Below are 23841 nucleotides of genomic sequence, written 5' to 3'. Positions count from 1 at the left end.
GGGGGGGCGGGGTGTTGTTGTTTTTAGTTTGGATTTTTTTTGTTTATTTTTTTGCCATAAAAAGAAAATATTCCCTTGCACTTGATTCCTGTGCTCAGTTAAATTTTTGCTGCAAAACATGGAGGGGGGCTGGGACGGTGGTGTGCCAAGGAAGTCTCCTGAATGGAGAAAAGACCCACGTGCTTTCACCGGGTGCTTCTGGCACCGACACTCGCAAACTGGGGGGAGCCAGTGCAAGACATCCAGGAACAAAAATAATTGTGTTCTTTTGGATGTATTGTGTTCCCTTGTGATAGATGCTGCCAACTAGAGGAGAGATCCTGGGTCAGGCTTTTTGAAATGCTTGTGTTGGAGTTCAGAGGCTACATGATGCCTAGCAGCTACTTGATGGCAGATAGGAGGGAGGGCCAGAACCACTCTGGTCCTGTAGAGTGGTCTCTGTCACTGGAACTGCGTCTCCCCCTGCACACCTCCAACATCAGGGCAGGTGCTGTGCTCAGGTATTGCATAGCCTTTGAATAGACTGAGCAACCAGATGTCATCTCCTTACACATCACAGCGGAGTTTACTCTGCTTTTGTCCTTGCCCTTTATTGAGAGTTTACAGTACTATTGTGCCTTGGCAGAGCTCTCATTCTCAATTATGGGAGGAATGGATCCAGTCAATTGTTTGAAGAGACCTTTGGTATTTTCCAAAGGCCATTTTGGTTTTAGAGCTTGGACATCTGTTAACATTTACCAATGTGATGGGGGATTGCCTGGAAAAGAAGTGGAACGTTATTTTACTTGGGTTTTGCCAAGTGTGCTTTGGCATGTTTGAAGAGTGGCCTGCCAAAGTTGCAATGCATATCTTAGCTATCTCCCTTGCACTTGAAGAGATGGGGACTGGGCCAGGTAGACCTCCATAGCTGGCAGCTTCCCCTGCTGCCCAGCCAGACCTGGAACATGATGGTTCTTCTCCACCTCCAGGTCTCAAAGCAGGGGCTGGAAGTGAAGATTGGCTTGGCTAACAGACATTCTTCACTGGTGGCATCACACCTCACAACGTGACTTGGTGACTGAGAAAGTGGTTGCAATCTCTGTGCCTGGACATGTTGGCTACAGTTTGCAGTTGTTCTGACTGTTTTATGTAGCCCAACAAAGACTTAAGATGAGGTCAGATTTGGGCAAAAAGCTCACTAAAGCAGGCGGGAGGTCTAGCTGAACAAACGGCCTGCAGCGTGACGTTTCCAGATCGCTGAAATGCAGCCTCATTGAGGTTGGAAGGGGCCTCGTGTGGTCACTTGAGGCAGGCAGGGTCAACCAGGGCAGGACCACGTCCAATTTGGGGCATATCCAAGCATGGAGGCTCCACAACCTCTGTGGCACGACCAAGCCAGCAGCAGGCTGAGCTGGGGCCGCCAGGCCCTGCCTAAGCTCTGTCGTGGTGTCTCTGGCTCAGCTGTGCCTGGCCATGGACCTCGCTGCTCCAGACCTCCCTAGGGCCCTGCTTGACCATCACTGGGCTGTGTCTGACCCTGCTTGCCACCACCACGCCTGACTTCTGGCTTGCCCTCAGAGCTGCCACCTCACCAGGCACGTGTTTGTCCCTTTAGGCTCTTGGCTGCCCCGGCTGCCCGCCCTAGGGCCACCCTGCTCCCCTCGCTCGCATAGGCCAAGGCTGGGCCCTGCCCTGCTGGCTGGGGGACTGACCCCCTTGGGCTCCCTGTCCCCAAGGGAGCAGTCTCTCACCCCCTTCACAAAAGAAAAGCTTTTTCCTTCGGTTGAGGCGGGACTCACCCTGCTTCAGCTTGTCACCACTTATTTACACCTTTGCCTTTCAGCAGTCTACATGTCCATCAGATTCCCTACCACCTTCTGCCCAGACCACCAGGAGGATTGCTCTAAAAAGGCGGGAAGAGTCTGGTAACTTATTATTAGCAGTAGCTCAGCACTAGGCCCTGATCTGGGCACAATCACAGTTCAAGTCTCCCCAGAGGAAAAGAACGTAGATGCGTATTCCCTCTTGGAGATGTCCGCAGGACTGATTTTCATTCAGAGCAAGGGCAGAGAGAAACACACCAACTGCCTGCACTGAAAGAGAACCTCAGTGAGCCTTCAGAGACAGGACTCTTCTCATCCAAACCTGCTAGGGACAAAGTGCTCCGGTTGTGCAGCAAAACAGACTAAAACACAGTTTATTAAATACTAAGCTGCAACAGAACACTTGGAATTAGATGCAGGGTCATGGCTGCACATGGTGGAAGGCAAAGTTTTCCAGGCTTCCTTCATCTTCCTGTGAGCACTCTGTTTTCTGGCACTGGAACTTCCTCTTCTCTAGCATCTTCTCATCACTAACGGTATGGGAGGTTCACCTGTGAGTGGGGAAGGGCAGGAAAAGAAAAGGCTGTGCCTTACTTTTACAGCAGGCTGGGCCAAAGGCAGCACTGAAAGTAGATCCTGGAAGTACAGCACTAATGTGCAGATCCAGATACCAAAAACCAAATGCTCGAACATGTCAACAACAAAGTTACAGTACAGACTCACGTGGAAAACTGCGTTATGTGGAGATATGGATCAACTTGCGTTTTTTTCCCTATTTCTTGTCCAGCTCTTTCCCCCAGTTGTCTTTTTTGGCTGTGACCTACCATGTTAGCCTCCCAGTGCCTTCTGAGGTTAAGCCCTGGTTCTTTCTGAGTCTCACACAAAGTAGACAACTTTTCTTGCGAGTTCTGGTTTTGTCTTGCCTGCTGCATGTGTGTTTTTGACTGCATCTCCAGGTGTTGGGGAAAAATCATCAACTTGTATGCAGCAAAACAAGCAACTCAAAGACAGAGCTCTAAAGTTCCTCACTTCTGTGGAAGTCCATCAGGTGGGTGGCCAGGGAGACTGTGTTTGGCACGTGCTGACAGTAGTAGATAATTAGCAACACAGACAAAAAGTATAGGAAAAGAATCATGCCTGTTGCAGCAGAAAAAAATAATCACCATAAATCCACCAAATGAGCCAGAACTCACCTTTCGCCTTAGTTTGCCAGCTTTGCTGCCCACCTCAGAACAGATATTCCTCATCTCTGCCTGGAATCTGACTGCTTTCCCCTTACATAACACTCAGCTTTGTCTGAGCTCTCCAGAAGGTTCTTCAACCTGCACAGCAAGTTAGTAAGGAGAGTGTGAAGCAAAGCAACAATTGGCCTTTCTTATGTAAGCAGCACTGCCATGGCTTGCTTCATCTGTAACATGCTTGACAGGCCAGAAGTTCCTGAAAGCAGCCAGCACTCCAGTGCCAGACATGACTGGGAGGGCCCAAAGTTTACCTGAACAGAGGAAGAAAATGCTTTCTTCCCTCTCAGGAGAACTGCAGGCAGCCTGCATTTGCAAAGCTTTTTGCAGCTTTTTAAAACCATAGGCTCATGCACAGAAGCACCTTTCAAGATTGAATGCAAGGCCTGAATTTGTTTGCAAACAATGCTTTTACATTAGAGTTCAGTTAAGCTCAACTTCTACTCAATATGATGTTTCTGTAAAGCACTAAAAAGCCATGCCTGGTACGCTCTTGCTCCATTGCAATGTTTCTTCTCCCCGTTTTCTTCAGAAGTGCTTCTGTTCGGCATTTCATCACAGCTAGATTCTTCACTTCCTCGATTTCACTCTCACGCTTTCAAAATAGAAAAGATACATCACACAGAGAGCAGGGGAACAGGATCCATATGCAGAACATGCAGACAGTGCTTTGGATCTCCCAACTCCAGTGTCCTCTCGCAGCTCTCAACCACAGATCTCTCTCCTGTCCACAGCACACAGTTGATCCATCAAAGGAATCATGCTGATGAACGCAAGTGCCCACATATTGTCCACCAAACAGCTTCAAAACACAGTAGCACCAGGGGAATGAGGAAATGTATAGATTTTTCCCCTGAGGGTACCCTGCTCAAAAACCTGGGGGGTTCTCCACAGCTCACCCAATCTTTTCATAAATCACTTGCCCACAAGAAATTCCAAGCCTAAAACCAGTCATTCCCAAAAGCCGCTCAGGTGTTCCTTTGCAGACGGTGTCTGAAAGCGAGTTATCAAGTCCTCTGGGACATTATGAGCCTACAGCAGCATTAAAGGAAGGAAAAATAAGTCACGCTAGGACTTCCTTGACTGAAGAGCACACCTCACAGCCTTTCTTCTTCTCTTGCCAGTATCGGTACAACACAGTGTTTGTCTTTCCCGCAACACTACCCAAGCACACAAAATCCTGCCCTTGGAGGTGTTGTTCCCTTATTAGTTGTGGATTTTCATCTTTGGAGGTCTCATTGCATTAGGGACCCAGAGCTTCTGGCCAAGGAATACATAATCACTGAAATGGGAAGGTGACTAGAGTACAAGCAACGGAAGAACTCCTGTCACAGTCTGATGATGCCAGTCAGGCCTCCAGGATGAAGCGCTTGGCAGCACCAGAGCCCAAGGAAAGTCCACAACCAAAGGTACCAAAGCCCTCTACTACATGACTGTCTGAGGTGCTGCCAGAGGTCTCAACCTCATGACTGGTCTAAAGCAGAAAATACTTAATAAGCCAGTGCATTACTGGCAACTCCTTAACGAAGATGGCATTATGTAGGACTTGCTGGAGCCTCACGGGACAACTCTCAAAGCCAGAAAGCTGGGAAATGAGCCAGTAGGACTTTCAGGGCAGCCTACAGTCAGGAGAACAGAGGAACGGATCTCTCCCAGGCCCCCCAGGAAAACCTCTTCAAATTTCCCCACAGGAATACCGACCTAAGCTCTGTAGCTCATGAAAAGGGAAGGCTCTGACTAGCTTACTGAGGCAGAGGCTTGCTGGTCTTTCTGAAGGGCTTCAGTGGTCTTGGCTTGTTGCTCTGCTGTGGCTTCCAGCCTGGTCATTACAACTTGGAGCCTGGAAAAGAAGTATAGACCTTATCGCAGAAGTCCACAAGAGCACAAATCCCAAAAGAAGAGTGTGAAAGAACCTTATCTAAAGCAAAAGCATCTTTGAAAACTCTATTATTATCTTGCTGGGGTGCAAGACAGTCATTTTGTTTTCACACAGTCACAGAAAGTGAAGCCTGGCTTCACTGTGTTACTTCCTTACTGTTGCACTTGTTCTTCCAGCTCTGGGATAGCCACAGCTGCAGAAGGCATGGCCAGAATGGCCTGCACGTTCCTGGAAGTTGTTAGTTCCTTCTCCTTTATGGCATTCTTCAGGGACTCGGCATAACACTCCGTGCAGATATACCTTTCTTTCACTTCCTGCAGCTGTCAGAGCACAACAATCCCCAGTAGTCAGGCTTTGGTTTGATAAAAGGGAGTGAACTGCTTTGACTCTCATGTTGACTCTCAAAACCCATGTTACTTCATCTTTTAGACTGGCCCCTCTCCTATGTCTATACTGGTTTCCTACAGCATTTCCTAAATGCTGCCATGACACTTCTCTCTCAAGGATTCCAAACACTCTTTGTAGTCAATTGTTGGCTCCTCCAACACAGTTAGAAGCTCCGCCTGCTCCTAAAGTGACTTTGCAACTCCATAACAAGGACGACACGAGGAGGGAATACAAAAAAGCACCAGTGCAACACTCCAGTGTGCCTGTTCCTCCTCAGGCAGCACACACTCTGCTTTGCCAAAACCAAAGAAGCAAATACACTTGCTCTGTGAAACCTGAGAAGCAGCTTTTTGAAAGGAATACGCCCCCCCTTCTCCAATTAAGGACAAAGTGACTTCACAGTTAGTGACCTTTCTAATCGTAGGCGCCAGGCTTATAAAACGAGGCGAGTCACTTACATGTCCCTTAATCTACTCCCGTTGCAAAGTTGTCTAGTATATTAAGACCACCTTAACGCAGCCCTCTGCTGTTACTTCCAGTGGTGCAAACAATCAGGCACCAAAGGCAGCAGGGCTGTTCCCTCCCAGCTCCCTCATCACAGCTAGCTGCACACGGAATCACCCTGGGTTACACAAAACCCCCAAGAAAGGGTCAGTTCCCTGCTCTGATTTGCTACAAAAAAGGCCAGGGCCCCTGTCAAGAGACAGGCTTTCTCCATACCTTGGCTTTAGATCTGTCTAGTTCCTTCTGCAACCGCAGTTTTTGTTCCTGCAGGTCCCTGCTGTAGCACTTCTTAGCTTCAAGTGAAGCTTCTGCCAGGGAGTTCTTCCTGAGAGCATCGGCAAGATCTTGCTGCAGCCGCATGACCCATTTCTAGAGAAACGGTGTTCCATGAACATGGAGAAATTGGTAAGAAGATGGCAAGACGAGAAATGCTTTTAGTCATAGGATTATATAATTAGATTGGTCTTCAGGGTGGCCAGCAGGTCGCGGGAGGCGAGTCTCCCCTTCCACTCTGCTCTCATGAGACCCCACCTGGAGTACTACATCCAGCTCTGGGGTCCCCAGCACCAGGAAGACATGGACCGGTTGGAGCGGGTCCAGAGGAGGGCCACAAAAATGATTAGAGGGATGGAACTCCTCTCCCATGAAGAAAGGCTGAGAGAGTTGGGGTTGTTCAGCCTGGGGAAAAGCAGGCTCTGGGGAGATCTTATAGCATATATAGAAATACAGAAATAGCAATATCGAAAGATGGAGAGACACTTTTTACCAAGGTCCATAGTGACAGGACAAGGGCAACAGTTTTAAACTAAAAGAGGGTAGAGTTAGATTGGACAGAAGGAAAACATTTTTGAAACAAGGGTGGTGAGACAGTGGACCAGATTGCCCAAAGAAGTTGGGGGATGCCCCATCCCTAGAAGTGTTCAAAGTCAGGTTGGATGGGACGTTGAGCAACCTCTGCAGCTTTTCTGCTTCAGAATAGGAACGAGATGAGGTCTGAAATACACTTCAGGTCCACAATCAATGACCTCCTCTCAGCATCACTCCACAAGGAACTCAGTAGCAAGAACAGGTCTCCATACAGTGACAGGCTCTATTTGTGGCTGTCTGTGTCAGTCTCTTATAAAGTCACCTGTCTGTCACAGTGACAATCTGCTTGAATTGAAGCATCCTTCTTTAGCTGAACCTCTTCTCCAGTGCAGAAACTGGAGTTAGCATTGTCACAGACAGGCACTGGGGAAAGGAATCCCCAGCAACATTGCAGCATCACACTGCATTTCAGTATCAGGGCTACAGAAGCGTGACTTCTGCATTACCTCTCTAAGAAAAAGTACTTTATTCTCAGAACAGGAGTCAAAACCTTCCTCTTGCTCTGCTCTTCCTACCGGCAACACACCTACAAAGGAGGCAAGAAGCACAACGCTGCTGTGAGTGCTTATTTCACTCTGCTTCTCCCCATCTGCCTCACTCCAGAGAAGCTTATAAAGGTAACCATTTAGTATGCCAGGAACTTGCCATTGCCACGCTCCTCTGCACCAGAGTGCGCATGTGCTCTGTGTTCATCCGCAGGTGGAAGCAGGATGCCAGCTGACTCTTTCTTTAGATCTTCAGAATCCAACTGAGGAATTTAGAAGACACTGAACGAAAATTAGCACAGACTCCTCCTCGACTCATTTCTAAACACAAAGCTCCTGCTTCAGCCAATGTGCTGTGATGTGGTAACTGGTGACAGAAAGTAATGAAAAGGGCAAACAGAGCCAGCATGTTAGGCATCTCTGTTGAACTGGGCTTTCAAAAGGGGATGAAACACACTTGCCCAAGATAGAGAGGACCTACTCATAAGCAGCTAAGCATCTGGACTGTAGGCCCTATGGGCAACCATTTGACATTGACTGGATCCAAAGAAGAGCTGTGTGGTGGAAAACCAGCAATCCTCACAGTGACAGCTTTCTAGGATTTCAGAGGATCGTAACCTGCAGGAAGCTTTGCTATTTCAGTCCTGTATTAAAAATCCAGCTCAGAGATCAGCTCTAGGAGACCCAGGTCATTAGCTTGCCCTCACTTTGTCCCAGACCTCACTGAACAGCTTGCCTGCAGCACCAGCATGTCAGGGCCCAGTTACAGGCATGTGGTAGAAGCAGCCACAGAAGGAAACGAGACCAAAAGCAAGTGAGCCAAGTGAGGCACCACTGCCTCCTTCAGAGAAGGTACCTCAAAATCAGACCAGGAATCTACATCTTTCTCTTCCTCTGCTCCTGCTGCTGGCAAGACACCTACAAAGGAGGCAAGAAGCACAACGCTGCTGTGAATGCTTATTTCACTCTGCCTCTCCCCATCTGCCTCACTCCAGAGAAGCTTATAAAGGTAACCATTTAGTATGCCAGGAACTTGCCATTGCCACGCTCCTCTGCACCAGAGTGCACATGTGCTCTGTGTTCATCCGCAGGTGGAAGCAGGATGCCAGCTGACTCTTTCTTTAGATCTTCAGAATCCAACTGAGGAATTTAGAAGACATGAACGAAAATTAGCACAGACTCCTCCTCGACCCATTTCTAAACACAAAGCTCCTGCTTCAGCCAATGTGCTGTGATATGGTAACGGGTGGCAGAAAGTATGAAAAGGGCAAACAGAGCCAGCATGTTAGGCATTTCTGTTGAACTGGGCTTTCAAAAGGGGATGAAACACACTTGCCCAAGATAGAGAGGACCTACTCATAAGCAGCTAAGCATCTGGACTGTAGGCCCTATGGGCAACCATTTGACATTGACTGGATCCAAAGAAGAGCTGTGTGGTGGAAAACCAGCAATCCTCACAGTAACAGCTTTCTAGGATTTCAGTGATTGTAAGCATCAGGAAGCTTTACTGTTTCAGTCCTGTATTAGAAATCCAGCTCAGAGATCAGCTCTAGGAGACCCAGGTCATTAGCTTGCCCTCACTTTGTCCCAGACCTCACTGAACAGCTTGCCTGCAGCACCAGCATGTCAGGGCCCAGTTACAGGCATGTGGTAGAAGCAGCCACAGAAGGAAACGAGACCAAAAGCAAGTGAGCCAAGTGAGGCACCACTGCCTCCTTCAGAGAAGGTACCTCAAAATCAGACCAGGAATCTACATCTTTCTCTTCCTCTGCTCCTGCTGCTGGCAAGACACCTACAAAGGAGGCAAGAAGCACAACGCTGCTGTGAATGCTTATTTCACTCTGCCTCTCCCCATCTGCCTCACTCCAGAGAAGCTTATAAAGGTAACCATTTAGTATGCCAGGAACTTGCCATTGCCACGCTCCTCTGCACCAGAGTGCACATGTGCTCTGTGTTCATCCGCAGGTGGAAGCAGGATGCCAGCTGACTCTTTCTTTAGATCTTCAGAATCCAACTGAGGAATTTAGAAGACATGAACGAAAATTAGCACAGACTCCTCCTCGACCCATTTCAAACACAAAGCTCCTGCTTCAGCCAATGTGCTGTGATATGGTAACGGGTGGCAGAAAGTATGAAAAGGGCAAACAGAGCCAGCATGTTAGGCATTTCTGTTGAACTGGGCTTTCAAAAGGGGATGAAACACACTTGCCCAAGATAGAGAGGACCTACTCATAAGCAGCTAAGCATCTGGACTGTAGGCCCTATGGGCAACCATTTGACATTGACTGGATCCAAAGAAGAGCTGTGTGGTGGAAAACCAGCAATCCTCACAGTAACAGCTTTCTAGGATTTCAGTGATTGTAAGCATCAGGAAGCTTTACTGTTTCAGTCCTGTATTAGAAATCCAGCTCAGAGATCAGCTCTAGGAGACCCAGGTCATTAGCTTGCCCTCACTTTGTCCCAGACCTCACTGAACAGCTTGCCTGCAGCACCAGCATGTCAGGTCCCAGTTACAGGCATGTAGTAGAAGCAGCCACAGAAGGAAACGAGACCAAAAGCAAGTGAGCCAAGTGAGGCACCACTGCCTCCTTCAGAGAAGGTACCTCAAAATCAGACCAGGAATCTACATCTTTCTCTTCCTCTGCTCCTGCTGCTGCTGGCAAGACACCTACAAAGGAGGCAAGAAGCACAACGCTGCTGTGAGTGCTTATTTCACTCTGCTTCTCCCCATCTGCCTCACTCAAGAGAAGCTTATAAAGGTAACCATTTAGTATGCCAGGAACTTGCCATTGCCACGCTCCTCTGCACCAGAGTGCCCATGTGCTCTGTGCTCATCCGCAGGTGGAAGCAGGATGCCAGCTGACTCTTTCTTTAGATCTTCAGAATCCAACTGAGGAATTTAGAAGACATGAACGAAAATTAGCACAGACTCCTCCTCGACCCATTTCTAAAACACAAAGCTCCTGCTTCAGCCAATGTGCTGTGATATGGTAACGGGTGGCAGAAAGTATGAAAAGGGCAAACAGAGCCAGCATGTTAGGCATCTCTGTTGAACTGGGCTTTCAAAAGGGGATGAAACACACTTGCCCAAGATAGAGAGGACCTACTCATAAGCAGCTAAGCATCTGGACTGTAGGCCCTATGGGCAACCATTTGACATTGACTGGATCCAAAGAAGAGCTGTGTGGTGGAAAACCAGCAATCCTCACAGTAACAGCTTTCTAGGATTTCAGTGATTGTAAGCATCAGGAAGCTTTACTGTTTCAGTCCTGTATTAGAAATCCAGCTCAGAGATCAGCTCTAGGAGACCCAGGTCATTAGCTTGCCCTCACTTTGTCCCAGACCTCACTGAACAGCTTGCCTGCAGCACCAGCATGTCAGGTCCCAGTTACAGGCATGTAGTAGAAGCAGCCACAGAAGGAAACGAGACCAAAAGCAAGTGAGCCAAGTGAGGCACCACTGCCTCCTTCAGAGAAGGTACCTCAAAATCAGACCAGGAATCTACATCTTTCTCTTCCTCTGCTCCTGCTGCTGCTGGCAAGACACCTACAAAGGAGGCAAGAAGCACAACGCTGCTGTGAGTGCTTATTTCACTCTGCTTCTCCCCATCTGCCTCACTCCAGAGAAGCTTATAAAGGTAACCATTTAGTATGCCAGGAACTTGCCATTGCCACGCTCCTCTGCACCAGAGTGCGCATGTGCTCTGTGTTCATCCGCAGGTGGAAGCAGGATGCCAGCTGACTCTTTCTTTAGATCTTCAGAATCCAACTGAGGAATTTAGAAGACATGAACGAAAATTAGCACAGACTCCTCCTCGACCCATTTCTAAACACAAAGCTCCTGATTCAGCCAATGTGCTGTGATGTGGTAACGGGTGGCAGAAAGTATGAAAAGGGCAAACAGAGCCAGCATGTTAGGCATCTCTGTTGAACTGGGCTTTCAAAAGGGGATGAAACACACTTGCCCAAGATAGAGAGGACCTACTCATAAGCAGCTAAGCATCTGGACTGTAGGCCCTACGGGCAACCATTTGACATTGACTGGATCCAAAGAAGAGCTGTGTGGTGGAAAACCAGCAATCCTCACAGTGACAGCTTTCTAGGATTTCAGAGGATCGTAACCTGCAGGAAGCTTTGCTATTTCAGTCCTGTATTAGAAATCTAGCTCAGAGATCAGCTCTAGGAGACCCAGGTCATTAGCTTGCCCTCGCTTTGTCCCAGACCTCACTGAACAGCTTGCCTGCAGCACCAGCATGTCAGGGCCCAGTTACAGGCATGTGGTAGAAGCAGCCACAGAAGGAAACGAGACCAAAAGCAAGTGAGCCAAGTGAGGCACCACTGCCTCCTTCAGAGAAGGTACCTCAAAATCAGACCAGGAATCTACATCTTTCTCTTCCTCTGCTCCTGCTGCTGGCAAGACACCTACAAAGGAGGCAAGAAGCACAACGATGCTGTGAATGCTTATTTCACTCTGCCTCTCCCCATCTGCCTCACTCCAGAGAAGCTTATAAAGGTAACCATTTAGTATGCCAGGAACTTGCCATTGCCACGCTCCTCTGCACCAGAGTGCACATGTGCTCTGTGTTCATCTGCAGGTGGAAGCAGGATGCCAGCTGACTCTTTCTTTAGATCTTCAGAATCCAACTGAGGAATTTAGAAGACATGAACGAAAATTAGCACAGACTCCTCCTCGACCCATTTCTAAAACACAAAGCTCCTGCTTCAGCCAATGTGCTGTGATATGGTAACGGGTGGCAGAAAGTATGAAAAGGGCAAACAGAGCCAGCATGTTAGGCATTTCTGTTGAACTGGGCTTTCAAAAGGGGATGAAACACACTTGCCCAAGATAGAGAGGACCTACTCATAAGCAGCTAAGCATCTGGACTGTAGGCCCTATGGGCAACCATTTGACATTGACTGGATCCAAAGAAGAGCTGTGTGGTGGAAAACCAGCAATCCTCACAGTAACAGCTTTCTAGGATTTCAGTGATTGTAAGCATCAGGAAGCTTTACTGTTTCAGTCCTGTATTAGAAATCCAGCTCAGAGATCAGCTCTAGGAGACCCAGGTCATTAGCTTGCCCTCACTTTGTCCCAGACCTCACTGAACAGCTTGCCTGCAGCACCAGCATGTCAGGTCCCAGTTACAGGCATGTAGTAGAAGCAGCCACAGAAGGAAACGAGACCAAAAGCAAGTGAGCCAAGTGAGGCACCACTGCCTCCTTCAGAGAAGGTACCTCAAAATCAGACCAGGAATCTACATCTTTCTCTTCCTCTGCTCCTGCTGCTGGCAAGACACCTACAAAGGAGGCAAGAAGCACAACGCTGCTGTGAGTGCTTATTTCACTCTGCTTCTCCCCATCTGCCTCACTCAAGAGAAGCTTATAAAGGTAACCATTTAGTATGCCAGGAACTTGCCATTGCCACGCTCCTCTGCACCAGAGTGCCCATGTGCTCTGTGCTCATCCGCAGGTGGAAGCAGGATGCCAGCTGACTCTTTCTTTAGATCTTCAGAATCCAACTGAGGAATTTAGAAGACATGAACGAAAATTAGCACAGACTCCTCCTCGACCCATTTCTAAAACACAAAGCTCCTGCTTCAGCCAATGTGCTGTGATATGGTAACGGGTGGCAGAAAGTATGAAAAGGGCAAACAGAGCCAGCATGTTAGGCATCTCTGTTGAACTGGGCTTTCAAAAGGGGATGAAACACACTTGCCCAAGATAGAGAGGACCTACTCATAAGCAGCTAAGCATCTGGACTGTAGGCCCTACGGGCAACCATTTGACATTGACTGGATCCAAAGAAGAGCTGTGTGGTGGAAAACCAGCAATCCTCACAGTGACAGCTTTCTAGGATTTCAGAGGATCGTAACCTGCAGGAAGCTTTGCTATTTCAGTCCTGTATTAGAAATCTAGCTCAGAGATCAGCTCTAGGAGACCCAGGTCATTAGCTTGCCCTCGCTTTGTCCCAGACCTCACTGAACAGCTTGCCTGCAGCACCAGCATGTCAGGGCCCAGTTACAGGCATGTGGTAGAAGCAGCCACAGAAGGAAACGAGACCAAAAGCAAGTGAGCCAAGTGAGGCACCACTGCCTCCTTCAGAGAAGGTACCTCAAAATCAGACCAGGAATCTACATCTTTCTCTTCCTCTGCTCCTGCTGCTGGCAAGACACCTACAAAGGAGGCAAGAAGCACAACGCTGCTGTGAGTGCTTATTTCACTCTGCTTCTCCCCATCTACCTCACTCCAGAGAAGCTTATAAAGGTAACCATTTAGTATGCCAGGAACTTGCCATTGCCACGCTCCTCTGCACCAGAGTGCACATGTGCTCTGTGTTCATCCGCAGGTGGAAGCAGGATGCCAGCTGACTCTTTCTTTAGATCTTCAAAATCCAACTGAGGAATTTAGAAGACATGAACGAAAATTAGCACAGACTCCTCCTCGACCCATTTCTAAACACAAAGCTCCTGATTCAGCCAATGTGCTGTGATGTGGTAACGGGTGGCAGAAAGTATGAAAAGGGCAAACAGAGCCAGCATGTTAGGCATCTCTGTTGAACTGGGCTTTCAAAAGGGGATGAAACACACTTGCCCAAGATAGAGAGGACCTACTCATAAGCAGCTAAGCATCTGGACTGTAGGCCCTACGGGCAACCATTTGACATTGACTGGATCCAAAGAAGAGCTGTGTGGTGGAAAACCAGCAATCCTCACAGTGACAGCTTTCTAGGATTTCAGAGGATCGTAACCAGCAGGAAGCTTTACTGTTTCAGTCCTGTATTAGAAATCTAGCTCAGAGATCAGCTCTAGGAGACCCATGTCATTAGCTTGCCCTCGCTTTGTCCCAGACCTCACTGAACAGCTTGCCTGCAGCACCAGCATGTCAGGTCCCAGTTACAGGCATGTGGTAGAAGCAGCCACAGAAGGAAACGAGACCAAAAGCAAGTGAGCCAAGTGAGGCACCAGCTGCCTCCTTCAGAGAAGGTACCTCAAAATCAGACCAGGAATCTACATCTTTCTCTTCCTCTGCTCCTGCTGCTGCTGGCAAGACACCTACAAAGGAGGCAAGAAGCACAACGCTGCTGTGAGTGGTTATTTCACTGTATCTTTCCCCATCCCTCAAGTCCTGCATCCAATTGACTATTATTCTCCTACAGGCCACAGGGATTTGTCCTCATCACCTCCTCCACACTGAATCCTCCTACCTGCAGGTGCACCCGAGGTAAATTCAGCAGTCAGCGCAGAGCAAAACCTGCCATCTACTGCTGGGCCTTCTGTGCCTCTTGCAAAACATTCTCCCATCCCTTCATAGAACATGTATTTCTCCAGTTGGTCAGCAATACTATATATGGAAAGGAAGGAAATCCATTTGTTAAAAATACCCCCATACTTGCCTACATGCTCTACTGGAAGAGCAGCAGCCATTCATGAGCCATCCTACCCATATTCATAGCCAGTTGCTAACGGGTAACACACACACACAACTTACTGCACTACTGGAGTAGTGGAGACTGAAATACTCACTGCAGGCATGTTCACACTACAGGTGCCAATTCTTGTCTATGGAGTAACTCATCCCTGCGGGCTACAGCATCATGTGATAAACCCCCTCTCCGTTTCGAGGGCCAGTGAGATAAACAACCCCCCTGTCAGACTGACATCTAACTACAGAGCCTCTACCTTAGCGTGAAGCTATACTAATGCTGCAGCTACTCTGCATGTCAAGCTGAGGTAACATCTCCTCAAACCCTGTCCTGACTTTGAAGGGCTTCAGAAATTCCCACGGTTATTCTGAGGACCTGAGAGTAGCAAGAGGCCAACAGCAATTGCAGTTGCATTTCAAGCACTGCAGGGGTTAACTACACTGCATAGGTGTTATCTTCTAACAGCCCTGACAGAGGGTCAGTTGGGGCTCCAGAGAGAGACCACTTTCAGTTTTGCTTCATAAGCAGAACTAAAAACCAAACAAAAACCCCCAAATAAACAAGAAAAGAAAAACATTAAAAACGTGCCCCAGACCAAGGCTGCTATGTAAAATGGTGCATTAGTGCAACACTGATACTGTGCCAGAAACCTAGAGGGAAGGAATTAACATCTTGTTTTGCTAGTGCAATCTTCAAACATGCTGTATTCCTACAGGGGTTCTTACTCCACAGTTTACCCAGGCACCCTTCCCTCCTGCTTCCCATTGACACAGACTGACAGAAGGGGCAGGGGAGGAGAAATGAAGTCCAGATCCAGTGACAAGAGGTTACCGGCGGTTTATGGCTAGACAAGGCATGCTTGTAGGCATAATGCAGTTCATTCACCCATCACTAGGCTACCATCCCTAGGGAAGAGGGCTATTTCCTTCAGCGTAGCTGTTAAGCACACATAGCCACCTTAGTGAAGGAATGGCCAGGGGTGCAAAGCTACCCATGAGAGGAGGGAAAACTGCTGCAGAGTTTAACTCGGGGGATATCAGTTAGATTCCCTCTGAAACAAACCACAGGCAGGTGCTAGTCAGTTTAGTTCAGTGGAGCTTGGTAGCACACAGGTGGATTCTCAAGAGAGAAGTGCTGGGGGAAGTTTCCCCCCAACTTCCAAATCCACTCCTGACATGGAAACAGATGCATCAGAAGATGTCACTGAGCCCAGCTTCAACAAAGGTCTCGACACCTCATTAAACCCTGGTGATGTTACCCAAAAGGGCCATACATCAGCACAGACATTCTGAGAATGCAGCTGCTCTAACAAGGATGTAAAACACTTACTCATCATGTTGAAACTCCCTGGCATAGTACTCAGCTGTGCAGCCAAATGGGTCTTGATGAGAAAGATCAGCACCGTGATGAAGGAGAATTTGTATTATATTCATATCCCCAGCACAAGCAGCAAGCATAAGAGTGGTCCTAAAGCATCAAAGAAATGACAGGAAATACATCAGCTTCTGCAGACATTGCATTGCCATCACTTCAGTCCCTCTTTGCTCCCCAAACAATTCATTTTCCCTTTCCTATAGGCAGAGAGAAAGCACAGCCAAACATGGGGTAGCATCAGAGAATTCCAGTTGGTGGGACCTCAGGAGGTCTCCAGGCCAACCACTTGCCCAGAGCAGACTCAGGGCACGTGTATGCACGAGCGTGGCACCACAGCCAAAACTTTCTTGCAGTCCTCAGAAATCGTCTACTGAGCTAAGAGCACAGCCGAGTGTGGGTCTGCTTTCACACAGAATTTGCTCCTCTTAGGCAGCTCCTGGTTGTCTTTTGAAGCTCATTCCTACGCCTCCCATCAATCCAACTTGAACAATGCTAAGGAGTCCCCCGTGCATTTCTGACAAACCCTTCACCTTTTACGGTTATCTCGAGCGTGCACATCAGCTCCTTTTTGAAGAAGGAACTCGACCATCTCTTCACAGTGCTCGGTGATCGCAAGAGTAAGCGGAGTGTATCCCAACTGAAAGGGGAAGTCATCTCCCTTAGTACAACACATAAAAGTCAAGCAAGTTTGAGGAAGAGGAGCCTTACCCAAAGTCCAAGCTTACCTCATTCTGCGCATCAATATGGGCCTTGTGCGCAAGTAACAGCTCCACTAGAGATTTATTAGGAATGACGGCAGCCAGGTGAAGGGCAGTGTTGCCGCCGGGACCTTTGAGGTCAGGGCTGGCACCATGCTCCAGCAAAATAGCCACACAGTCTTTGTGCTGGCGCTCTACTGCCTGGAAACAAGACACAAAGGAGGAATAACTTCCAACATCTACATTTCTCTCTGACAGAACTCCCGCATCTTCCCAACACTGCAAAGTGTGAGCATCTTCAAAGATTAGGCAACATACGCCTCTTCACCGCTGACTACAACATATCTGTTTCTACACAGGACTGCGTAAAGAATGATGCAAGGTCTATATTGCTCGGTGCATAACTGATAAGCCCCACGCACAACAGTGTGACCTATTCCACATACCTTCATCAGCGGCGATTTCTGAAAACTGTCACAAGGATTTAGCTTGCACTTTTTTCCTGCTAAAAATCGAACGACAGCTGCGTGGCCGTTCGCACAAGCAAGATGCAGAGGCGTCCTAGAAATTAAACGTGTTTGGTTAACACGGACACACACAGCTGAAGACGTCCTTTCAGGCTGTGGTACCCACCGCATAAGGCCACAAGCCTCAAATGGCAAAAACTAAGCCGAGAGCAAACTCTCTCCTGCCAGAGCTGGTGGCAGCACTTGCACACCTGAAGCCTGGGGCTGGCTAGGGAAAATCCCCAACACATCCACTGAGTCAGGAGGAATTTCCTCAGCTGTGCCAATGAACCTGCACAACCAGACTCCTGTGCCCAGGCACTGGTCCCTGCCTCCGGCAGGGCTGCCCGGCCACCTGGCGCGGCGAGGGAGAGCGCGTCTTGGCAGCCGGGAGTCTACGGAGGCTACACAGGGGACTGGGGAGTCTGCGTAAGGCCTTGGGCTTTTCCCCGGTCAGTCCCGTGCCAGACGGGTCCCAGCGACAGAGGGGACGGGATTTCGAACAGCAACGGGAAGGCTGTACCGTCTCTTCCCGCGACCCCATGCCCTGCTCCAGCAGGCCGCTCTCTCTGGCGACAGGAGAGGAGCCGCCTCTGCTCGGACAACGGCCTGCCGAGCTCCGCAGGACATTCACGACAGGGCCCGGGCCGGCAGAGCACCGCAGGGCAGGGCAGAGCCGAGCATCCGCCCCCTCCCGTCCCCCTGGGGCACCCGTCCGGTAAGGGCCGCCGCTGCGGAGCCGCCCCTGCTCCTCAGGGCGTTTGCGACCGTCGCGGGCTTTGCCCGGCTCTTTCCACCGGGGCTGGGGGGGAGGCTTCGCGCCGGGCACCGCCCGCCCCTTACTGCTTCTCCGCGTCCCGCTCGTTGATGCGGAACCACTTCCGCCACCAGCGCCGCTGCAGCCGGGCCAGGTCACCGCTGGCGGCCGCGCAGTGCAGCCCGCCCCGGCGCTGCTCCCGGGGCTCGGCCGCGCGGGGCGCGGGAGCGCTGCCGGGCGGCGGCCGCCCCCGCAGCCTCCTGAGGAGCCCGATGAGCCTCTGCATGCGGGAAGCGGCCGGCGGGCTCTGCCGAGCCCCGGGCGGGGAGGGGGAGAGAGCGGGGAGAGGGCGAGAAGAGCCAAAAAGAACCCCGAGCGGCCCCCGGTGCCTCCCGACGCTGCCGCGCTGCCGGTCCCGCCGCGTCGACGCCGGCGCTAAGCAACCGCGTCGGCGCTAAGCAACCGCGCCAGCAGGGGGCGACCTACCAGCGGCGGGGGGACGTCACGGGGGGCGTCAGAGGGGAGGGGCGGGGCGAGGCCGGCCCGGCGGGGCCCGGGCGGCCGGACAGGGGCTCTGAAAATGCGGCGGTTTCGACTATTGAACGGTTGAAAGTTAGGCTGTCGGAGGATGCGTCCTTGGGTGCGTCGGGAGAGGTGGTGGAGTAAAACACGGCGGGGGTGGCCGCGGGCGGGGCTGCTGACAAACCGTTGGGCGTGCGGCAAAGCTTCGCCCTGTCCCACCGCTGCACTTGTCACCGAAATGGGGAATGGAAACGCCTTAACGCCGGTAACGGTCAGGCATTACTTTCTTCAGCCGGGGGCATGAGGGAATCATTCCACCTGACATGTCCACCGCGCGTTACAATAGCCAAAGCTTGTATCGCTCTAACATACATATTCATGAAATTTCCTAAACTCATTATCATATTTACGTAGCTATTACCCACGAGGTTTAGGTCTCGGGGAGGCTTCCACAGGGCCCCTTGGTGGTCTCTAGCCGTCTCTGGCGGTCTTCGGGGAGGAGCCTTTCTTGAACTTTGCATTTTTGAATTGGCCTTTCTCTGGTTTATGTCTGCGCTTTCTTACCTCCTGTCTAGCTTCAGCTAGTTCATTATTTCTCAGAGGGCCTTAATCTTCAAGGACAGGGGTTCCTGATCAGGAGTCTCTCTCAATTTACGCATTTCCCAGGTGGTGGTTACCACGCTTGCCTGGCTCAACGACCTTTGTGTTCCAGGTGTTCGACTGATCGCTCAAGTTCTTCTAGTAACCTAAACAATTATTTTCAGTTTTCCTTCAACCCATTTTCCAACTCACGGCTGATGCATGAGCTGTGTTTGCCTGGCCGCACACCGCTGTCTCTGCCGCTCCTGCCCTCCCCGGCCGATATAGCATCGGCTTCTGCCGGGACTCTTTTCTTTTTTTAATGGGTTTCGTTTTTTTTTTTTTTTTTTATTTTATTTGTTTGTTTGGGTTTTTTTGGCGGGGGGGGGAGGGGAGGGCGGATGTGTGCGTGTTTTGCTGCTCGCCTGCGCTCGCGCTTTAGCCGTTAGAGGGCTGGGAGTGACGGGGCCCCGCCGCCCCGGCCGTGCGGCGCCGATACGGCGGGTCCCAGCGCGGCGGCGGCGGCGGCGGCAGCGCCAGCCCGGGGCTTCCCGCTCGGGGAGGGACGGAGGGAGGGACGGACGGACGGACGGACGGACGGAGGGAACGCCTCCCGCGGCCGCGCCACCGCCCCCCACCCGCGGTGCGGCCGCGCGGGGGATGGCGGCGGGCGAGCGGCGGCGGCGGCGGCTCCTCCCGGGCTGGATGGGGGCGGCGGGGGCCGAGCGGGCGGTGGTGGCTCCCCCCAAGGCCGGGCGGCGGCGGGCGGCGGCGGGGCCGAGGTAGCGCCGCGGCGGGGGCGGGGGCGGGGGGCGAGGCCGGGCCCTGCCCGCGCTGAGTGTCTCCCCGTGCGGTGCCCAGGGCGGCGGAGGCGGTGGTGTACTGCATGAACGAGGCGGAGCTGGTGGACGTGGCCCTGGCGGTCCTGGCCGAGGTGAGCCCGGACCGCCCCCCCCCGGGGTGGGGACGCGGCCCTGGTCGTGTCCGAGCGGGGCCGGGAGGGCTCCGGGGCGCGCTCGGGGAGCGCTGCCGCCCCCGGCTGCCTGGGGGCCCCTCTCCGGGAGGCGGGTGTGGGGGCGCTGGCGAACGCCGCCCGGGTGTCCCGATTCCTTCGTCCTCTCCCCGGAGCGTGCCGGGGCCGGCGGAGCTGCCTTCGGTCGACAAAAGCAGCTTCCGCCGGGCAGGTGGGGACTGGCGAGGGGTGTGCCCCCCCTTCCCCCTCGGGGTGCTCCCAGGGTCGAGTCGTGCACAGCCCGGTCTGGTGGTTTACCTTTTGGTCAGAATCTACAGTGCGAGGAAGGTGAGGAGAAGGCCCCGTCGCCGAGTGAAGAGGAGCGGGAGCACCAGGCAACGCCAGCCAAGGCTCCTGGAAGCACAGCCAGTGCGGGGGAAGCCGGCGACCGCGGTCCGGCTCTCCCGTCGCCTCCTGATACCGGTGCCGGTGCCTATGCAGAGAGAACGGGCCGGGAGGACACTGAGGAAGATGCTCTGAAATACGTCAGGGAGATCTTTTTCAGCTAACGTTCCCCTCCTCGGAGGCTCCCTGGGAGCAAAGGGAACAGTGGAGGGGAAGGTGTCCCCTCCCACAGCCCTCAGGATGGTGAGAAGAGGGCCTGGAGTGGGCTGTGTATCTGCCGTGTTGGTGGCCTGTGAAGCTGGTGGGAGGCCCGTGAAGGCTATGGGGGAAAAGGGGGCACTCACTTCTCCCAGTGTGTGCTGGGTTCACTGGGGTTTGGCTCCAGATTAGATTATGTTCATTTCTGTTTGGCATCTCAGAGCATGGACAGATTAAAGAGGACGTTTGGGTTTCTGTGAGTGTCCCTTTGGTGAGTTGGTGTTGGGACTGGAAGGGGGTTGGGGGTTGCTGGACCTGTAAGGCCTTTGCTGGCTCTGCAGAACCAGATAGTCATGGTTCAGCCTTGGGGCTCTTTTGTCCTTGCAGTCCCTCTGTGACAGCTGCAGTGGGACCTGGCAGGCCTGTCCCCATCTGGCCTGATGCTGAATTTGCCTCCAGGCTTGGGCAGGCATCCCAAAGCTGAGGAAGACATGGGTGGGAGCAGATTGGCAGGGGCAAGGACCATCCTGAGGGGCCTGACCCCATTGCAATGTACATGGGGGGGTCTAGGAAGGGATGAGGGTGGCTCAGCGTCCTCTTCCCGATCCAAACGGGGAGATGAACACACCACGTGAGGCTGAAGCAGATGTGAGAGCTTTTACCGAAATGAAGAATCAGTCAAACCATCATCACCAGGCACATGCACACCAAGACTGCAGCAGAAAAAAGAACGGACCCTCATGTCTCTGAAGGGGATGAGCGGGAAAGCAGGCGCTTCTTTGTGCAAGCTTACAGACATGGCATGGAGTGGTGCTGTGCACCGCCGTGGTGGAGAGACCCAGCCAATGCTCTGGTTTTGATGGCCCAGCTGGGGCACTGCACCCTGGCCTGTGGCAGTCCTGGCCCAGCTGCCGGAGCGCACCCTTGCGCAGGGGCGTCCGTTGGTCTGAGCTAGCTTTGTGGTGAGCTGTCCTTGCAGAGATCCAGTTCTGGAGTCTCACAGGCTGCCGGACTGCCTAGGCTCAGCTCCGTAATATCAGTGGGGACAAACCTGGGGCTCTGCACCAAAATCCTCTGCTTCTTCACAGAACGCGCCTCCTCGTTAGGGCTGTGTTCAGCAAGTTGTTAGGCTGCCCTTTCAGGTGCTCTGCTGCTGCTGGGGTTGAATGTGGGCCACTTCACCCTAATGAACTAAAGCAGAGTAGTCAGTCCAGATGTTATTCCAGCAGGTGAAGTACAGGTGCTGCTGCTGAAGAGAGTATTTCCAGTGCACTTCAGGAGCTGCCGCTGCTGTGATGGCAGTGTGAAGCCACAGCTCCTCAAGTCACAGTTGCCTCAAAGGCAGCCCTGGTGAGTCTAGGCAGTGGAGAAGAAGCAGAGTCTCTTTGGGCAATTCCAAGAAAGGAAGCCTGTTTGCATCTCTGCCTGCCTATGCTTAGGCTAGATATGTCCGGAGGGCTGTATCCACTGTGTGCTGGTTCTGATCTGTCCCCTTCACTGTCCTCTGCGTCAGGGCCAGAAATGTTGTCGCTTTGCTGTTGTGGCCCAGGCTGAAGGGTGTGTTACATGCTGCTGTTTCTGGGAAGCTTCCACGATGTGCTGTGGGTGTTGGTGTCTGCTGCCTGCTCGCTTCAGGAGCACAGCACACAGCCGTGTGCCAGAGCATGGCTGGACATGGGCCTTTGAGTTAAGGATCAGATTCCTGCCAGTGACTAAAGCTGTGGTGGGATTACTGTTTGAAAGCAGGTTATCGATGGCTCTTGCATCTTCTTCACTGTCAAACCTCAGTGGGCAGGGCCTTCTCAGTAAAAGGGCTTTGACAGTGGGAGGTGTGCTTGACCCAGCTGAGATACATAGCAGCAGTGAGAGTCTGGAGCAGTAGCAAAGCCTGAGTCGCCAGCAGTGCCAGGAAGCCTCCAGTGAAATCAGAGGGGTGAATCCATGGTGAGGTTTGGAAAAGAAACATACCCAGGCCTCCAGACAGGATTATCGTCTTGATGATAAATGTGATGAGAATCACCTTCCAGCTCCCTCTCTCATCTGTGCACTTTGCATGTACAACAAAAATGGGGTAGAAGATGCTGAGGACGAGGCAGGAATACACACAAACCCTGGCTATCACTATTTCTGGTAGGCTGATGCCCATCACCTGCAGATGCTTGTACTCCAGGCACTGCAGCTCCCCAGCTGTCTCATTCCACAGGCAGAAGTTGTAAAAGCCAATGCGTTTGTCAGGAAGGTTGACCAGGTTCCCAGCTTCCCACAGCAGCGCGTAGAACATCAAGGCCAAGGTCCCGGCAGCCTTGAGTAGGGTCAGGACATAGAGCAGGTGCCCAGTGTACCTCCATTGCAGCAGACCCATCCTGGTGCAAGCATGGTCTCTTGATATCATGGTAAAACCTGCTGCAAAACATGAAGCGGGGGGACCCCTTGGTTGTTGCATGTTCCGGTACCCTCCCCAAGATGTGCTCTGAGCCTGTGTCACTGAGTTCTTGGACTCCCCTTGCAACTAGAAGAGGAGCATCTCGAATCCTGCCTCTGACTGTGCTGTGCATCTGTTACGAGGTTGAGGGGATGCATTTTTGGTCGCAGCAAAGGTGGCTTGATGATGTGGGGATGCATTTTTGGTCGCAGCAAAGGTGGCTTGATGATGTGGGGATGCATTTTTGGTCGCAGCAAAGGTGGCTTGATGATGTCCCATGCGTGGACTAGCACTGGGAGGGGACAGTAGGGCTCCCTTAGCTTCACACATGCCCTTTGCACCATGATCTCACATTGGACAAGAGAGGCATTTGTCAGCAAACTGAAGTGATAGGAGCAAAACACTGCTGTCTGGTAAGCAGGGGATTAAGAGCTATTCTGGGAGAATGCTTTTCTTTCAGGTCTGGTCAGACAAGGACGTCCCTTGTGATCGTTGGACTACTGAGTAAAATGCAGGTATGACCGGGTCTGAAGTGCAGGGCTTCCCCTGTGTGTCCCCCTCCACCCCGTAGCTCTGGGACACCTGATGCCACTGATGCCACGCATTTCCAGCATCCACATGCCCCTGAGGCCCTTGCATGCCCATACATATCTGAGCACAGCAGCGCTGATCACCCGCAGCCCTGTTCCCCACTGAGGCTGGCCAACGGTGCTCCTCTGTCCTGGTTGCCTGAGGACCAATTCCCCACACAGACAGGCAGCTGTACACCACAAAGAGGCACCCTGGGCCCACCTGCAGCCACTCACCCTCCCCTCAGGCCCGGGGAGATGGGTGATATGGTGAC

General features: G+C 51.7%; 3 protein-coding genes and 1 long non-coding RNA gene across 12 annotated transcripts in view; 1 reads left to right on the top strand and 3 right to left on the bottom strand.

The window, feature by feature from the left end:
* LOC122153434 (ankyrin repeat domain-containing protein 30A-like) overlaps positions 1 to 18389 on the bottom strand; it is a 62666-nt gene extending 44277 nt beyond the window's left edge. For 6 of the 8 annotated variants that reach the window (XR_006165327.1, XR_006165328.1, XM_042792670.1 and 3 more), the window contains exons 1-18: positions 18006 to 18389; positions 17103 to 17217; positions 16684 to 16857; positions 16489 to 16595; positions 15914 to 16051; positions 14366 to 14502; positions 14149 to 14213; positions 13454 to 13556; positions 13273 to 13334; positions 12578 to 12680; positions 12397 to 12458; positions 11703 to 11805; positions 11522 to 11583; positions 10828 to 10930; positions 8893 to 8954; positions 8200 to 8302; positions 8019 to 8080; positions 7323 to 7425 (exon numbers count right to left, since the gene is read on the bottom strand). Coding sequence is in view for 6 of the 8 variants with exons in the window: in XM_042792670.1 (XP_042648604.1) it covers positions 7323 to 7425; positions 8019 to 8080; positions 8200 to 8302; positions 8893 to 8954; positions 10828 to 10930; positions 11522 to 11583; positions 11703 to 11805; positions 12397 to 12458; positions 12578 to 12680; positions 13273 to 13334; positions 13454 to 13556; positions 14149 to 14213; positions 14366 to 14502; positions 15914 to 16051; positions 16489 to 16595; positions 16684 to 16857; positions 17103 to 17217; positions 18006 to 18205 (1864 nt within the window). In the remaining 2 variants the exon portion in view is untranslated. Of the gene's footprint in view, positions 1 to 7322; positions 7426 to 8018; positions 8081 to 8199; positions 8303 to 8892; positions 8955 to 10827; positions 10931 to 11521; positions 11584 to 11702; positions 11806 to 12396; positions 12459 to 12577; positions 12681 to 13272; positions 13335 to 13453; positions 13557 to 14148; positions 14214 to 14365; positions 14503 to 15913; positions 16052 to 16488; positions 16596 to 16683; positions 16858 to 17102; positions 17218 to 17374; positions 17584 to 18005 lie in introns of those variants that run through there. The other 2 variants (XM_042792674.1, XM_042792672.1) reach the window with 2 other exon arrangements.
* On the bottom strand, positions 2151 to 3067 carry LOC122153439. Its single transcript, XR_006165333.1, has 2 exons — positions 2996 to 3067; positions 2151 to 2353 (listed from the first exon to the last, which is right to left on the bottom strand). It is a non-coding gene; the product is annotated as an uncharacterized LOC122153439 (long non-coding RNA).
* On the top strand, positions 17616 to 23512 carry LOC116960957 (cell cycle regulator of non-homologous end joining-like). Of its 2 annotated transcripts, none has more exons than XM_042792704.1 (3): positions 17616 to 17880; positions 19882 to 19954; positions 23458 to 23512. In XM_042792704.1, exons 1-3 carry the CDS (start codon positions 17705 to 17707, stop codon positions 23503 to 23505), a joined length of 297 nt encoding a protein of 98 aa, XP_042648638.1. In that variant the 5' UTR covers positions 17616 to 17704; the 3' UTR covers positions 23506 to 23512. The 2 variants fall into 2 exon arrangements, with proteins under 2 accessions (XP_042648638.1, XP_042648637.1); XM_042792703.1 differs by lacking the exon at positions 23458 to 23512 and adding an exon at positions 20302 to 20830 and having other exon boundaries at positions 17642 to 17880.
* Positions 21598 to 23464, bottom strand: LOC104367848 (transmembrane protein 140). Its single transcript, XM_009975036.3, has one exon. The coding sequence runs from the start codon at positions 23016 to 23018 to the stop codon at positions 22353 to 22355; it is 666 nt and encodes a 221-aa protein (XP_009973338.2). The 5' UTR covers positions 23019 to 23464; the 3' UTR covers positions 21598 to 22352.
* Positions 23513 to 23841: the final 329 nt, after the last annotated feature.

The sequence above is a fragment of the Tyto alba genome, unplaced genomic scaffold (genome assembly GCF_018691265.1).
Source record: "Tyto alba isolate M040663 unplaced genomic scaffold, T.alba_DEE_v4.0 Super-Scaffold_2, whole genome shotgun sequence".
NCBI lineage: Eukaryota > Metazoa > Chordata > Aves > Strigiformes > Tytonidae > Tyto > Tyto alba.
The sequence above is the reverse complement of the archived record's forward strand: the minus strand, read 5'-3'. Positions and strand labels throughout refer to the sequence as shown.